This window comes from Apostichopus japonicus, chromosome 21 (genome assembly GCF_037975245.1).
Source record: "Apostichopus japonicus isolate 1M-3 chromosome 21, ASM3797524v1, whole genome shotgun sequence".
In the NCBI taxonomy this organism is placed as follows: Eukaryota; Metazoa; Echinodermata; class Holothuroidea; order Aspidochirotida; family Stichopodidae; genus Apostichopus; species Apostichopus japonicus.
In genome coordinates this window covers 13054202-13072311 of record NC_092581.1, presented here as the reverse complement: position 1 = coordinate 13072311, position 18110 = coordinate 13054202, and the positions used below count along the sequence as shown (strand labels likewise).

The following is an 18110-nucleotide window of genomic DNA, read 5'->3' as shown; positions in this document are numbered from 1 at the left end:
TTTTCTCAGTGGTCTGACCTAAGATTTGCTCCTTGTTTAATACCTCTACTTCTTATTAATGATTTTCTTTTGTGTAATGAAAAAATCCGGTTCCGGCCGGGTTTCATCCGGCCGGATTTCATGTACTATCCGGCAAAATCCGGTTTCGGCCGGATCCAAAAATTTGGATCCGGTGCATCCCTATTTTAAAGGTTTTCAAATATATTATCTCTGTCGACCTATGTTGACCTTTGCCTCACACAAACAAAATTGGGTCCCCCTACCCACACACACACACACACGCGCGCACTTTTTGAGTGATCATATTTTCAAGTCAAAGAGGTCGTACACGTACACACAACCTCAGGTACGTACGTATACGCACGTTCGCACGCACGTACCAACCCACGCACACACGCCATTCATGAGCACAATGACTGTGTTGCCTTCGGCAAGTAATATAAAAACTACAAACTAGAAACTACGGGGTTCATGTAAATAATGTGTTACATTGATATACTCTGCGACTCACCATAATTGAAGAAGGGGAAAAAAGGCATACCTATTGTCTAAGATCGCGTGACACCCTTGCCATTCGTTGACTTAGTTACCAAATATATCGTTAACAAATCTGTTATTTTATTCCTATGACTTTTTTCTGTGTTCGTTTATAACTCAATAGAGTTAGGACATCGACTTGCATTTTAGTCGATGTTGACTTTATAAGTTGAATGATAGAGTTGAAGGAACTCGCTTGGTTGACTTAACCAAAAAAGAATTAAAGCTTCTTTTTATTTGGCTGAATAATCTGTGTCAGCTTTGAGATATAAACAACACATTACTTAGCAACCTATAACTTGTATGCCAAAACTATGTAAACACTATAGGTGCCGTCAAAGGGTAAAGACCTTTCGCTGTAATGTTGATTCAATCATTTCATCATTTTGCTGCAAACTATGTTTGAAATTATTGCATTCTGGGTATTGTGAAACTTTGGCCATTTTGTTGCAAAGTGTTAAAATTGATGACATTTCATTAATATGTATAACTATCAATAATTCTTCACCCATAAGATTTAGGCAATTTGTCATTTCATTGCAAAAATGTTGAACTTTTGCCGAGATTAGTTTTATCAGTTTGTTGGAAACTTTAAATTATGACTTTCTGCTGTGAGTGTAATTTGTCGTTTTACTGCAAAATAATGAATTGACGAGATTTACTTTTATAGTTGATCAATTTTATCATTTTTTTTGGGGGGGGGGGGGGGGTTGGGGCTACCAATTCTTGAAATGATGAGTTGTGAGCATAAATTTATCGTTGAATTTCTTACCTTTGCTCTGCCTTAAAAGAGGCAGGAATGCCTTGGTGACTCGAATAACGCCCATCAAGTTCACATCTAAAACTCTACTGTACATCTCCATGGTACACCATTCGACTAAACCATACACCGAGACACCAGCATTGTTCACCAACCCCCAGAGCTCTATAAAGATCAAAAGAAGAAGAAGAAGAAAGTTCAGATTTAAAGACTTGTAGAATGGGAGCAACAGCATGAGTCCATGAGTACAAGTTAGAATTTCATTTGGATGTGAGTACAATTACAAGTACAAAGGCTCTAAGCATGCGCAACTACGAGTACTAAACAACAAACACTTAAACACCATTATAAGATTATATTTCAAATTCCACCGAGTACGAAGAGTACCCAAGTGTACCCGGGAGTACCAAGGAGTACCCAAATCGACGAGTACCATTACGAGTGGGTACAGGGGACTATAAGCTCGTGTGCGAATACGGACCTACTACTACAAGTTACAGTTTGATCATAACAACACAATATTTGGCTATTATAATGAAGGAGGCTGTTAAAACTGCTCCCGCCATAAATGGCATTTTAACACACTCCCGCTGAGCGTTGCACATTTGCGTTGGGTTTTTAACTTTCTATCACTTCCGTCGATCGCTAACCATATATTCAAAAATTTATACATATAACTAGCTACTCCCCCCCCCCCCCCCACTCAGTCTAACTTAAACGATTAATTGGGATCAAACCATCCGGTTGCTTAACTAATTAGCGATTCAGTACAACATAGAAAGTTTTGTGTGATGATATGACCTAGGTGTAATCGTACATTTATTTGCAAACTCTAGTGATTTTGTGTGTGTGTGTGTGTATGCATATATGTATCACACACATACATATATATATATATAATATCTACCACTCATCATCATCATTATCATCATCATATGTGTCATATAGGACCATCCAAAAAGTCAAAACTTCTATTTAGACGATGGATAATATTTTTAGAAATGTTCTCCTAAAACTTAAAAAGGAGAGGAAGAAAAAAGACCTCCAAGAAGGAGGTACTGACGGGCATTGACTCGTGCGTGCTAGTATGGGGTCTGATATTTAGGTTACAAATATAACTAGCAGATGTCAATCTGTAATCACATTGGGTAACATCATCCTGGCAGTTATGTCATCTAGGCTCACCCAATATGTCCTCTTAATGTTTTTACAGCTTGCCTCAGTATGACAAGGAACAGCGTCTTAAAATTACGGGTCTTTGACATCTCCAGGAGAATAGAGAGGGATAAACCGGCTCTATATGTATGTATGTACGTATATGTGTGTGTGTATGTATGTATGTATGTTTTGTATGTCAGTATGCATGTATGTATGTGTGTATGTTTACAAAGTTATGGTACCTTACAACATTAGTAAGTATTGAACATTGTTGTGAACAAGTTCATATATTTATATATATTTTCATATATCTTGCTTTGCTTTAAGTTGCAATTTTCGGTGCCAGATGCGAGAAGGGGAGGGGGGGGGGTGGTTGGAGGGTGAAGTGAGCCCTGATACTCCTTTTATAACTATGTTGACCTTAGATCTGAAACAAGTCTACAAGGGTGGGTATATTATTATTATACAATATTTAATTCTCACATGCAGCCTTTATATTTTGCTTATCATATTTATATGCGCCTTAAATAGAAGCAGATTTCAGTCTGAAATCAAAGAGTCTGTGGTGTATATATTATATACAGGTCAACAAACTTACGGATGTAGGTAACTCTTATTCTTTCAGTCAATAATTTATCATATTGATATACTCTTAAAGGACATTGAATGGGCGCAGACAGGTGAAAAACAGAGATATTAAAAATGTCAATTACCAACTGAGACTCTGAAGTAAACAATGCTAATAGCTTTGGGACTACGACACCATCAATGGCTGTAGCTTCCACACAAAATGGGTGCAACGTCCGCACAGTCAAAAACAGTGAGAAAAAAAAAAATATATATATATATATATATATATATATATAGCACCATGGTGAAAACATGGTCTGCTCGCACGAAACGATTCTTCGGGGTGAATGAAGCGGGGGTAGAACCAGTGTTGTGTTCCCGAACAATACATATATGTAATTAACACAGTTAACAGGAAAACAAGGTATTCATAGCCAGTTTGATGACAAGAATAGATTTTTTATGGTAAAAGAGAGAAAAATATAATTCCAGGTAATTAGTCAATAAGCTATCGAGATTGACTCCACTCTTCTAGAGGTCTTTGACCTCAGTTTGAATGTGATAACACTTAAAGTAAGAATATAGGTAAAAAAGATGGCTATATTGATTTGGGTTTACTATACAACCTACGTACAGTGATGGACACGGAATTGATTTTAGAGGCCCCAATGAAACGCTGTACCCAATCATGGAGGGAGTGGAGTGAGGGGGGGGGGGGTGAACCTTCCAAAAATGTTGACAATATCCAGGAAAAATTTCCTTTCTTGATCCAGTTATATTTTCCACAAAAAGAACTATGCGATTAAGAATCGTGTACATGTTAACAATCGTTATTAAGCCTAGGAATGTGATTATTATGGTTAAAAATGGAGGCATGTACTGTATACTTGGAAGTTGACTGTAGTATAGCAACGACAAATTTCAAAATAAAGGTTTTCGTTCACCTTGCTTCACAAGCCTTCACTTGCAGTCTTTTTTTCTTGTGGTGGACACGGAATTGATCTCAGAGGCCCCAATCATCGAGGGAGTGGAGTGAGGGGGGAGGGGAGGGGTGACCCTTCCAAAAATGTTGCCAATATCCAGGAAAAATTTCCTTTCTTGCTCCAGTTATATTTTCCACAAAAAAAGAACTATGCGATTAAGAATACATGTACATGTTAACAATCATAATTAAGTATATGAATATGATTATTATGGTTAAAAAATGGAGGCATGTACTGTATATACTTGGAAGTTGACTGTAGTATAGCAACGACAACTTTCAAAATAAAGGTTTTCGTTCACCTTGCTTCACAAGCCTTCACTTGCGGTCTTTTTTTTTTCGTTTTGTTTTACTTTCTTTTCCATTATATCTTCTATATATCGTTTTGGTTATTAGATATGTTATATATATATATATATTCACGTTTGGTTGCTCATAGAATTGACTCGATTTCTGTTGGATAGTGAAGTTAGTTTCAATTATTGTGTTATGTATGTGTTTAAAACAGTCACCTGTGGGCATACAAAACATCCAATCATTCATATATGTAGTCAAAATTATTATGGTAATTCATACCAAGAATCTGCAACTCGGGAAATCCTTCCATTTGCTTAAAATAATTTGGTCAAATTTCAATATACCTAATTAAATTATAGAGAAATCTTCACAAGTTATACAAAAGAAACGATTAACAAAAGACAAGACACTGAGGCGCATGTGTGATTGTTATATTAAATCTTAATGTTCATAGCTTCGTGAATAACCTATTTGATACACTGTAAAAGAACAAAGGCAAGAGGTTTAGGCTATACAAACGCTGAAAAGTTGTTGTCGAGTAAATATCGCACAGAACAATTTTTTTTTAAATTTTTGTTATGATATTATGTAATGGTTTTAGATTGCTTTAAAAAATAATTGATAAGTAGGCTATAGGTTACATGATTGTAAAAAAATTGATTGTTAAAATGATTGTATTTATATGTGTGTGAGAACTACCATAAGTTTTGGCCCAATGTTACGAAGTTGTCTAGACTTACTTTTAAATCATGAAATAAGTGGATAAATAAGTCATTTGAAGGCCATTTTAATTTTCACCCACCCCTTTCACGACGGAATTATCATTTGATAGAATGTGGTGAAATTTAGGTGGAACTAAGAATTATCAAGCTCAAAACGCTTTCGTTGACAATTTATCCGTCAAAAGCTATTTGTTTTAACAATTACGACTCTTCTCAAATGAACTTTGACATACTATAATCACTCCTCATCATCATAACATTATCTAACTTTTTGAAAGCCACATTTACCCTGGAAATTGGTCACGACAGATCAGGAACTCACTTGTTCGGTACACAGTGTATGTGTTAATAAATAAAACTCGTGTTTCATTTCGCCGAACCTGTGTAATAATTAACATTCATTTAGTTGTTGTGACTACACAGAATAACACGAAGAAACAGTAGTTATTAAGCAACTATAATCTGACGACCTTTCTTTAATAACAAATTTAAGAATTATAAACCAGTGTGGTTGACCTTTTCAAATATACCTTAAGCCTACACAATTGAACACAGAATATGCTTAGTAAGAAGATAATGGCTGAAAAGGTCGTTTCGCAGTTTTGATATTGACACAGATTCTAAATATTCTTTATTCTTTGATCATCCGAAACGCCTGTAATTATCAGGAAACCATCTCAATTGCTTTTATTTCCATTATTTTATAGGCTAAAAAAGGTTAAAAGTTGTGGGCACTGATTACATCTAATGGTTAATGAACTTCAACCCGAACCACTTATTAATTTTTTTAAAATATTTTTTAAAATATTTTTTATACGGTCATCGTCCGGTGTCAATACACCTTTAGCAATAGAGTTAACGGTAGGTCGTAAATATATATATATATATACGTAAATATATATATATATATATATATATATATATATATATATATATATATATATATATATATATATATATATCGACCTACCCCGATATAAGTGGTAAAAGACGAATACAGTTCCACGTTATTTGGAAAGAAAAATACCACATTGCTTTACTAAATGTATTACATCAATATAATACATGCGTCTTTACTTGTATGACATTTATACCAGAGAGGTCGAACATCAGGGGGAAGGTTATATTAACACCTATCAGTAACGTATATATATACAACGTACCACGATGTGTCCTCTCTGCTATTTTTAATGGCGTTCCCAGTGACTGGTTTAACTGAGTTTTATTCGAACGCAACCTTTTGGTACCTACCATAAGTCACGAAGTCATTAAATTGAACTCTCGGTCGTTGGCATCGAGATTTGCTCTACAGGTAAATGACCCGAACAAAATGCGAGAAAGGCCTGGAACAAAACACAACCATAAACAGCTTCCAGTCAAATCGACGAGGCTATATTTCATTTTATTTGTATACGTTCATACAGAGCATGCGCAAGATGTTTAATGTCCAGTGAGACTGCGGTAGTTTGTATTTTACTTCTGGTAACATAGATTGGTGTGTTTCGTTTTGATATCAATAAAGCTTCAATTTTTTGACAAAGAAAGCAATAACCCAAGAAACTAATTATTAAATTTTGCCAACGCGTAGCAATAATTACCTCAATTTAAAATACTGCCACCTAGCACTCACGTCAATTCTTGCATGTATTTTTCTCTTGTTAAGTTGTTTTTATGAGTTTTTATTTACGCCTATTTTGAGATATTTCTTGTGACTGGCAACCCGTCCATGTTGTTGTGCATGCATTAAAATGTCCTTATTGAATCGGCATAAGACCTTGATAAATCTCGTCATTTAAACCCTCCCTGAAACATGAACCATTTAATATGTCTTTCCATGATACAAACGAAATGCCTTTTGTCGCCTGCATACCGTACCTTCACATCACATGTCATGCAAGCACGTACTATACAACAACGGTGTCAAGTTTTCGACAGCGAATTAGCAAATTGCGCCCCCTCGTTTGGTAGTTTACCACTATCTAATACGTAGGGTTGTATTGCATAACATGTTGATTTTTACGTTTTTTACGTTCATTGAAAAGAAACTCACTAGTATATACTTCACACATCCTATTGTATTTTACCTTTCCATGTCTCACCCCTCCCTGCCTCCAATTCGCATATCTAGGACCTTTGTCCTACCCCCAAATTTAATGTCTGTTATTTTGACTCGTCCTGCATTTGATATAGTTTGTCAACGGACCAATACATACTCCTATATAATACATAATAGGAGTTTAGTTACACGTTTTACGTTCATTGAAAAGACATATTACCCTATATACTTCTGTAATTTAATCCACCCCTCCTCCTACCAGGTCTCCTTCTAGTCACCTGCCCCCCCCCCCCTCCCCCTTTGACTCGCCCCGTATCCAATATACAGGCTACGGGCCTATGTGCTTCAATAATGCTATATCCCCACCTCCCTTCCTCTCTCCCTGTCTGGTATCTCTCACTCGTGAAGAAAAGACATAATCACGTCAGTTTTCATTCCTGTTTTATTATATATGTATTGTTTTATTAATGGCTTCCATTCCATTCCTTCCATTCGAAATAACTATGGTGAACTTAAAAGTGTCAGAACTATTCTAATCTTAAAATTAAGTACAAACTCAACATTCCTATAGTTTTATTATTTTCATACACTGAAATGGCGGTGAAGGCAACATTGTTATAGTTTTTTTTTTTTTACAAAGTTAGCCAGTGTAACATTATATTACAGTCGTTCGCCACGAAAGTGACGTTAATCGTACATGGATCAACCAGTTCAATTAATGAAATCCGATTAAAAATTAAATCAATTAATTCAAATTCGATTGTCATTTTCCTTAAACAATCATTATAAAAGAAGGGGTGGTGAAGACGGTGGGGTGGGGGAGGGGATATCATGACCTCCTATCACAGAGAGTGACGAAAACATACACAGAACAAAAACAAATTTCCGCTAAAGAAAAGAGAAAAAACCCCGAATGTAGCATTATTGGTTTCTACTCTCTAAACATAACACTATATGGAGATTGAAATTCCAGATTTGAAGTTCACACCAACGCAGCATTCCACAGATTTTTGACCGGTCGTTCCCCATCATACATCTTGGAAAGCGGTCCGTCTAAATTTCGTGGCTGGCATTATTATCGGAAATATCTCTGAAGAATGGGAACCTTCGATCTTTTGTTAGCGAGAACAATACAACACTCGACACAAGAGTACATTTGCGTCGAGTTAAATTACGTAGGGTTAGCGAGGCTTTGAACTATATCAGGGACAGAGAACAAACCGCTAGGTCTTTTCAAAAATTTAGTTCACTCTCTATCGCCGTTTTTTTTTTCATAGCTTTTTTTTTTTTGGAAGGCGTTTGTTGACAGACTAGGCGTGTAAGTGTGTTGCTCGATTATTTTGTGGAAATACCAGCTGTCGTCGACGCTAGTAACTCGAATATTTGCACGAGAAAAAAAAAGAAATCGTTTTCTTTTTCCTTTTGGTGTTTGTGTGTTATCAATACATTTGCTCAGTGCACTGACCTATTACGAGAATACTTACAATTGCAAGTTCAATTATGGGTTACTGCAATCCATATATATATATATATATATATATATATATATATATATATATATATATATATATATATATATATATATATATATATATATATATATATATATATATATATGTGTGTGTATATATTATATATATTATATTATATCATCGTTATCATAATGTATCATCATGACTAAGTTATGCCTTCCTTATTTCCTAGTTAACATATCATTATACCCTGGGGAGTACATACGTTTTACCATATAAATGTTGACCAATTTCCAGGCACTGTCGTCGAGTTTACCTGAACCAACCTGTCAAACTACTTGACTCTTGCGGTTCAAACAATCATTAAAATGGGAAGTTTGTGGTGACTTAAACATCTCTGTTTTCTTCTTGAGTGCGGTTACCCCTGTACATCAGAACGTGAAAATCTTTCGTTAAATCAATCAAAGTGTTGTGGGCTTCACGTTTACGGTTTGTCAAATTAGGTCGGAGAGAGAAAGAGAATTTCCGAGATACGCAGTCGTTTCATTTTTTCTCCTTTCAATATGTCTTAGATATTTTTATTTCTGTCTTGTTTTTTTTTTCAATTCGGAAAAACTTGACTAAGATTCGGTTAGTTTCACAACGAGAGCTTACCACGGCTTACCGTGTTAAGAAATCATTTCTTCTAGACTGCTGCTGTATAGGGACAATTTAGGCACGGAAATTTCATAACATATATTACGAGAGCCTCGTTAGCTAATAACACATGCGTATACCTGTAGCTATCTACCTACAAGGTCCCATGCAGCGATTTTTCTCATTCGGCCAAGCTGTCATTCCCAATGACAAACTTACATTATGGGCGCAAATGGGCGCAAATCTGAGACGCCTTCTTTTCAACAATTTTCGTCCCAGATTGCGGAAACCTCCACAGCACATAGATAAATAATAAGGTGTCTCTGTACAACATATAACGAATAAACATTACTGCTCACATCTGCACGCCCCTGTTTTGAAATGGATCATTCTTGTTATGTCGTGCCCTGCTTTTAACGGAGTATACAGTATACTGCATGAAACGCCTAAGCACTCTACTTTCAAGGAGGGGTGTGGTGTGTGTGTGTGTTGGGGGGGGGGCGTGACTTAGGAAAGTGTGGACTAATTAACAATATACCATCGGGAAGATAATTAACCCTTCATGTCTATTCATATATAGTTCCTTTATAACGAACAGATATAACAACGGATAGACGGAAATGTGACGGAAATCCTTCATTTTCACGCAGTTCATTGTCCAGTAGAACAATGACACTGTCAAACAGCTATGCATTATTCCCCCGTGTGTAAAGAACCTGCTTAACTAGCGGCAGATACCCTGTTACTACTATGGAAGGTGCCATCCTTCGTTTACGCACGACGAGGGTTCACTGCCTGCTACTCAGGGAACACGGTGACGTTTCGATTAGTTCATTGGCCACTAGAGTAGTAACCTTGCCTCAATTCAAACCACTCTGCTCCCAGCGGGTTTCCACTATGGACAATGTTTCAACGACTGTCCGTACCTGGTCACCCACGGCTACTATAGGAGACGAAGGGCAGACATGCCCCTGTGGAATGCCAGAAGGGTAAAAAATGTGTCTCCAGTTGTGAGCTCAGATCCCAAGTTACCAGAGTTGCTATAAACGTATATACATATAGATATGTAGGCATATACGTCCTTCGTGAAAATGATCTAGATTTGAAAGAGGAACGATGGGAAGGGGTCAACACGAGTATTGCTTTTAAAACATCTGGTCTCCTTTATTGATAGGACATTTTAGCAACTGGTTGCAACCAGAGTCACTAATTCCCTACTGCCGTGGTCAACGGGGAAAAGTCCTGAATTAATACACAGAGCCGTTGAGATATGCCGGTGGTATATATAGAGGCATGTTCGAACTAGAATATAGCGACCATGGTTCTCGAGAAAGGTGCATAGGCTATCTGATTAATATAATTCAAGCATTATAGGCTATAGGTATTTATAGACATGCATCAGTGGTGAACGTGTTCAAAGTTTGGTTGCCATAGACGGATAGTCTATATTTGAAGGGTGGGGGGGGGGGACATGCACTTCCCATCTCCCCACCTCCGTCGTCGGTCGGGGAAAGTTTGGGGATTGTGTTTTTTTTTTCTTCAAAATTCAAAACTATTAACTAGCACAACTTGCGTTAAGACCCCTAATTGTAGACCTAATTTATAGTCTAAATACGCCTAAAACAATGCAATATGTTGACATCTAAACTAAATTCTCCACCAGGGGTGGGAGGAGCACCGCCAGTCCACTGAGGTTCATTGAGGTTCATGCTGCTAACAACATCAGTCGGAATTCCCCTCAGTTGGAACCCCCACCCCCATCCCTACTTTGAAAACCCGTGCACGTCACCGTATATGTACTAAATTGACCACGCTATATGTCGATATATGATCTACGGGATTCGTTCCTTTGTACACTAATTCGCTTGCAGTATAAGAACATTATACAGTAAACCCAAAGAGATATACGGAAGCCCAAGCATGACGTTTACTTGACTAGATTAGAAAATATCCCAAATTTATCCTGTACAAGAATTACCTTTAACATTTGCCGTTTTGAAAATGACAATTTTCTTTTTAAGTTTGTCAAATTTACAATTGTATTTCCCATTTCGCTATGCAAAATTACACTATTTATCTTCTTTTGCAAATTACAGTTATTTTGTTTTTATCACTTTTAAGAAATAAGGAATAAGAAATTAGAAACTATTTGAAACAAAGAGAACACCGCGGTCGTTCAATCTGCACTGGGGAATCGTTTGCTAGTTCCGTAGTATTCAATTAGGAGGGACGCGACCCTTTTAGGGTTCTTTATGGTTGTTTTTAGGGTTGCCAAAATGTGTTTGGAAGATCTTGAAAAATCCGGAAGATTTTTTCCCCCATATTAGTGGAAAAAAAGGGGTCGAACACTCTCAAACATAAATTACTTCAAATGTTGCATATATAACACCATTTTGCAACTAAGAAACCTTCATCATATTAAAATTTCTCAGTTATGAGGGGAGGGGTGGGGTACCCTCCTACTACATCTGCTCCTTTCTCAATTTCCGCCATTACAGGGCCACTAAGGTGATCATGGTGGAAACTGGGATCACCAAGCAAACACGTTTGAATGCAAGGAAATAACGTTTAGTTCACGATTTTTTTTTTAATTAGTATTTTGTGTCTTGGGTTTACCGATGACTATCTTAACTTGATTTCATGAAGCATCGCTAAGTTTGGTTTAAATTGCAAGAAATTGTGGAACATATACGCACGCACACAGTTGTGTGTTTTGTTTTACATTTCTCGAGTTTATTCATGGTTTATTGAAACAAGATTTACGAATATTGTTAATGCCCTTTAATGGCATCCGTACATAACAAAAAAGTATGAAAACAAGGTGTGACACGGATAAACACAGGTATAACTTAATAAATGAAGATGTGGGTGGAACTTATTACAAATCAAAACAAGGAATCCTTCACTTAACAATACCGAAGAATACAGAAGAAATCAATTTAACGTGTATGACCTATCGACCCCTCTGTTTCTTCAGGGTGAGATTTGGTGTGTAACCGGAAATATTTTCTTTAGATATCATTGTTTTCGTGAAGAATAAAGGAATTATGCAGGATATTTCCACAAAAGACCCACGGAGTTCCCGCCTCGAGAAATGATGACAAAGGAGACGTAGGAACTCTCAAAACAAACTAGCTAACAACAACAACAAAAACAACAAAACATGGCATACACTTCATTTTAACAATGGCATGTAACGACTGAGCAAGGATATAATGAAGACAGTGAAGACTATACAGAGAAGGAACTTAACGGTGGAGATAAGATTAGGAAAGAGCGTCGATCGAGAGAGGAGGGCGAGGGGTGAGTGGGGGGGGGTGAGGAGGAGGAACAATAATGGAGGAAGGATTGTGGTGGGGTTCAACATGTACTCGAAATGATAACATTTACTTTTCATTATGAACCGCATTTTTATACTTTTGGAACTTTGAATCAATGACTTAAATTGACAATGAATTAAAGGACTTTAAAGGAGCATCCAATTCACAAACTTTAAAAAAAAAAACTGACAACTAAACTACGCAAAGAACAAAGACGATTAGTGGTTCCGATGCCTATAAACATATTCATAGTCTGGTAAGCCACGCATGTTAACATCCGTGAACTTGTGCACACCAAAATGAAGAGGAAAATCTATTGACTAATGTAGCAACATATAAAGAAAGGTATCAGGAATCAGTTATCATGTTGACATAGTATAACAAGCTCTTTTCTAGCCAGTTATAATGTAGCCACAACCATAAAAAATGTTAATATAATATAATTAATGATGATAATAATTAATGTGTTAAAGCTTTCTTTCCCTTTAATGTTTACCAAAGTTCATGTAAAAATAAAAATTCATATTTTTTTTAATACTAATTTCATAGCAGAACTTATTCCTTTCAACTTCCAAGTTGTCGACATCATGTAGTTCATTGACCCATATTCATTGTTGTCGAGTACTAACCCGTCACTTGTTAAATACAGACGGGGGTATATCACTTCAGACAGACAATAAGTTTACATAAGAGTTTAATTATGATAACAAAGATTAAATGGTTTCGTTGCGATGAGTGGCATCGACAATCCAACGCCGTCAAAGGCAAAGTGAAAATCAATATAACCAAAGCTAGTATCGTTGTAACAAAGAGTTTTGAAATTAATTACTTAAGGGCCTTATAGCCCCATCAGATGTTGCCATACGTCAGATATATATAAACTACCCTTCCTTCTCTACTTTTTAAAAATACACGTGGCCCTCTCGCCTATCTTCACTCCCCAGCCACAACCAACTCACTTCTCTACACAGCACTCTTCCTTTCCCCATGCATAACTCTACATGGTCTCTCTACGCATTGTACCCCTCCCCCCCCCCCCCTTCCCGCCCGCGAATTTTTTTTTCCTGAACCTTTCGGGCAGTGTACGTGGAGTTAAGCCAATCAGAGCGAGGCTGTGTTGATGACGTACTACTCAGTAAAGATGGTCAGTCGGGTAAATGTGTTGCTTCAATAACATAAGGTGGAAGACGAAAGACCGCGAGTTCGAGCCCCCGTGTGGATTTTTCCCCCACTTTTTCTCATGGCCAAGAAGTTATGTCTAAGTATTAAATATGAATTGAAAATCGATATATAGAGCAGGATTTTTAATAAATAAACTAATGATAATTTACAAGTAAAGAAAGTCAAATATGGTTTTTATCTTACTGATGTTAGTCAATTCCTAAACACAGTTCAAGGCGCAGAAAATCAAAATTACAATTAAATACAGGACAGACAAAGACTTTTTAAAAAATATATGATTGAACGGCCAACTAAAATTACTTGTTTACTTGCAAACAGCAACTTGACGAGTGAGTCAAAATTTAATAATCCTAGCACTATAGCAACAACTTGAAATTTACACTGCCAAACCGCGTTATAAGTACAGTACAGTGTCATGTCCATCTGAACACATTGTAAATTTGTAAATCAGACCGCGATAATACATCGCCGTTTTTCAACCAAGAAACAGATGCAAACGTCACGTAGGTTGTGCACAATGATTCAGTGTAATGTCATTATTGCAAAGCCTACATACCTTAACACTATCTGCTGTAGTACAACAATTATGTTGACTTATCGAATGTGATTTCCCCACTCCAACATTTGGTACGCACGCCGCCATCTTTACTGTAGTACGTCATCAACACAGCCTCGCTCTGATTGGCTAAACTCCACGTACACTGCCCGAAAGGTTCAGGAAAAAGAAATTCGCTTCCCGCCCATCCCACGTGTCTCTCTATCTTTCTCGATTCCATCCAAGATCAGTCCTGTTTAATGGTTCGACTATGTTGTATCAGGGAGTTGTTATGGAACAAATCGATCTCTGGTTGTATAAACTTTGGTGTGATTTTACCGACTGTGAATTCATTCGTGAATTCTATACGCGTAGAAAAAAAAACAGCATCAAATTAGCCTAACTTTCACTTCCGATGGTATTGTCTTTTGATCACTTAAAGGAGACACATACACCAATCATCATCTTAAGCTTACATGACATATATCTTTAACTCCCTAATACGACCTATATACCCTACCTAGGTATACAAAAATATTTGACAACTCTTGGTTTATTGCTCAAGTATTTGGGTGGGACCGTCGACGGGCTGTCAAAAGAACGTCACTTGTGAAAGGCGAACGATAATGGGTGTGAGCGTTTTGTATTTGTGCGTATGTGTGACGGCGGATAAATTACGTGTGAATGTCAACGTGAGTCTATTTATGTGAGTACGTATGGATTCGTCGGGAGATGATGTTGGGGGTTGAGGTAACGTTCTGCTTGACACCCGTTTTAGCGCCCAGAACGTATCGTTTTTTATATGTCAACGGTGCTTCTGGATGTTCTCAGGACCTTTGAAATGTATCTCAATTTTGCTGGCCAATATTGACAAAGTGGGGTAGCCTCTATATAAATGTTACAACCAGTAGTGATGTGTTACCTATAGATGCCTGGTACCACCGTCACACTATAGAAGTGGTTCAGTCTACATACAAAGTGCAATGTGTTTTACTGTACTGATTAACGAATCCTGCACTATTACCAATTTAGATTATTTATCGAGACAGACGTTACAAACCGAAAGTGTATTTTCTGTATTGTACGTTGAACCACTTGTGAACATACATATTATAGTCAACCTTTGTACCGCGTTGTGTCAAGTTTGATGGACTTGCAGTGCATTGCACCCTATATTCAAAGGCCTATCGATCTCAATAATGATTGCACGGAACGTTCACGATAGCCCACATTAATGTATAAAATCTTTTGCTTTCTTATACAGAAGACAATTATAGCATAACATCGGAAAGGGAAGGAGGTCAGGGAGGTATGTAAGGGGTGGGGTAGGGAGGGGCAGAGAGAGGGTTAATAAAATCACCTAAACTAACTGTAGGTAATCGTATGCAAAGTTCATGTACGAGTCTAGACAGGTGAGTTAACAAAGGGCAATAGTTCTTTGTGATCGGCCCGGATTCCAACAAACGTAACATTTTACAGATCTTTCCATTTCTACACACACTATAGGTCTGAAACGTTACTTACGCATGAAGGGGAGGGGTGAGGGTAGGAGCCAGTAAGGGGGTGGGGAAGGAAGAAGGCTTGGCTGCAATGATGGATAGCTTTGTTATGCCATTCAGGGGGCTTTGTGACGTTGTCTTTGACGGTGGCTAATGGATCATCTGTATGAGATAGAGGCGGATATATGTGGTACAGCTGGGTACAGCGGGGTTAATAGTCAAACATATATTAGTTTAACCACTTGTTTAATGAGTGGCATATTGAAATGTGCCGAAGAGTATTGTGGTATCATCAAACTTGATAAAGAAACACGGACGTACAAGTAAACAGGCAAAAGTGAAAGAACACATCGCCTGGCCTAGATTTCCAGGGTCGCTGAAGTTAAAGGACACCGTGTCAACAGAAGGGGTCCAAGGGGTAAACAGTATAGTAGAACATTATAATATTAGCATATATTTAATATTTTGCCTCATCGCCAGTAATAGCTATAACTTATGTAAAAGGTAGTTTATCGCATGCGCGGAGCGTAAAGCTTGCTGTGATACATAAAATAATCTACAGCGTCCACTTATACGAAGACACTATGTTATTCCATATTCAGTGTACCATTGAAAAGTCTCAACTTACGGAATTGCAAGGAATTTAAGCATAGGGTATAGTTTCTAAATTTGAAGCTTCGGTTTTTATGTTATAATCTACGATTTATGACAAGCAAAAGAACCATTTATTGCCCCCCAAAAAACTTTTGGGCAGGATATATTTTGTCCAATGTTTCTCTTTATATATAACAGTTAATCTATATAAACAGATCACAAATCAGAAAAGGGGCAAGGAACGCGAATTTTGTAAAAAAGAAGAAGAATGAATGACCTTGAAAAACTGAGCGCGATCAATTACAAAATTCAAGACGAATGAATCAAGTTTAAAGATTATAAACGAATTTCGAAGCAATAACAAATAGTCACAAAAGGTTGACTTCAAACCGTAAATTTAAACGTCAATTTAAAGGGTGAAAATAATACATTTTTTCTTCTATAAAATACAGCCCTATCGGGTCTGGAAATAGGGAAATATGAAATATGATTTTTTTTCTTTCAGTTTTATTAACCCCTATAACCTGTGGATAAAAAATATTTATATTACAATCATAACAAGGGGTCTGGATTGAGCGCAGACGAGAGTAAAATATTGTAAACTATATTTGTTTTTTAACCCGAAGAAGAACATCTCGGGTTTATGGATATACAAGACTACCAAAAATAGAAAAACAAAAATATAAAGATTTTTTTTTTCTTGTGGAAGTTTACACACCAAAAATATAGCTTTATGCCTTTCAGCGTTATATCAATAAATAACGGGTAAATATTTCATCTAAATGCCATAGCAATGCGGCTATTGAACCGTTCTCCATTCTATAATCTGTTTACAATACTGTCTGGGTTCATCTGGAATCGTTTCAAGATCAGAGCCCCCGTCTTCCAAATTGAAGAAAAAAGAGAACAATTTATTGAAGATGATCTCCTAAGTTTGTCAAAATAGAATCGCCTCAAAGTCAAATAAGTATAAGACAACTTGAACAAAAATAGTCAGGCGTGAAATCACGTGACAGCGATGAGAAACAAGGAAGGGTAAATGACCGTTCGTTCAAACACACGCACACACAAAATAGTTATTTATAGTTCGAAGTAAGAGAGAGGTGGAGAGACGGGTGGAACGAGAGAAAACAGATTTGTGAAAAGGCAAATAATTCAGGTCTAAATAGTGTCATGTAATATCTGTCACATAAAAACTATGGTATACAAATATAATGTTAAATATGTATGGGAGGATATTTTACTACACCAAATGCATGTGTGTGTATATATAGCTCACGAGGCTTTCCCGTAACGGCCAAACACCTCAATCACACATATAGATCTCCCTACCGGCGTTGGCGAGAAAATATGATTACATACTCAATATGTGCATATGGTAGCACCCGTTTGATTGGATGGACACAACTGCGATACGCACGTGGTGGTCATTCCTTAGTTGACCATGTTGTCACGACGTGTGTTAGGGAGGGGAGGTGGGTACAAGGAGGAGGGTTACATGGTTATATGGACGTTTGTTGGGGAGGGGATGTGGGTGCAAGGTGGAGGGTTAAATGGTTAGATGGACGTGTATTGGGGAGGAGATGTGGGTGCAAGGTGGAGGGTTACATGTTTATATGGACGTATGTTGGGGAGGGGAGGTGGGTGCAAGGGGGGTGTTACATGACTAGATGGACGTATGTTGGGGAGGGGAGGTGGGTGCAAGGGGGGTGTTACATTACTAGATGGACGTATGTTGGGAGGGAAGGTGGGTGCAAGGGGAGGGTTACATGGTTAGATGGACGTTTGAT

The 18110-nt window shown here is 37.3% G+C and overlaps 1 protein-coding gene across 1 annotated transcript in view; it reads right to left on the bottom strand.

Moving 5' to 3' along the window:
• The window catches only part of LOC139962806 (D-beta-hydroxybutyrate dehydrogenase, mitochondrial-like), a 50103-nt gene that overhangs the window by 1699 nt on the left and 30294 nt on the right, over positions 1 to 18110 (bottom strand). The window contains exon 2 of the mRNA XM_071963150.1: positions 1310 to 1462. Coding sequence (XP_071819251.1) covers positions 1310 to 1462 — 153 coding nt within the window. The remainder of the gene's footprint in view (positions 1 to 1309; positions 1463 to 18110) is intronic.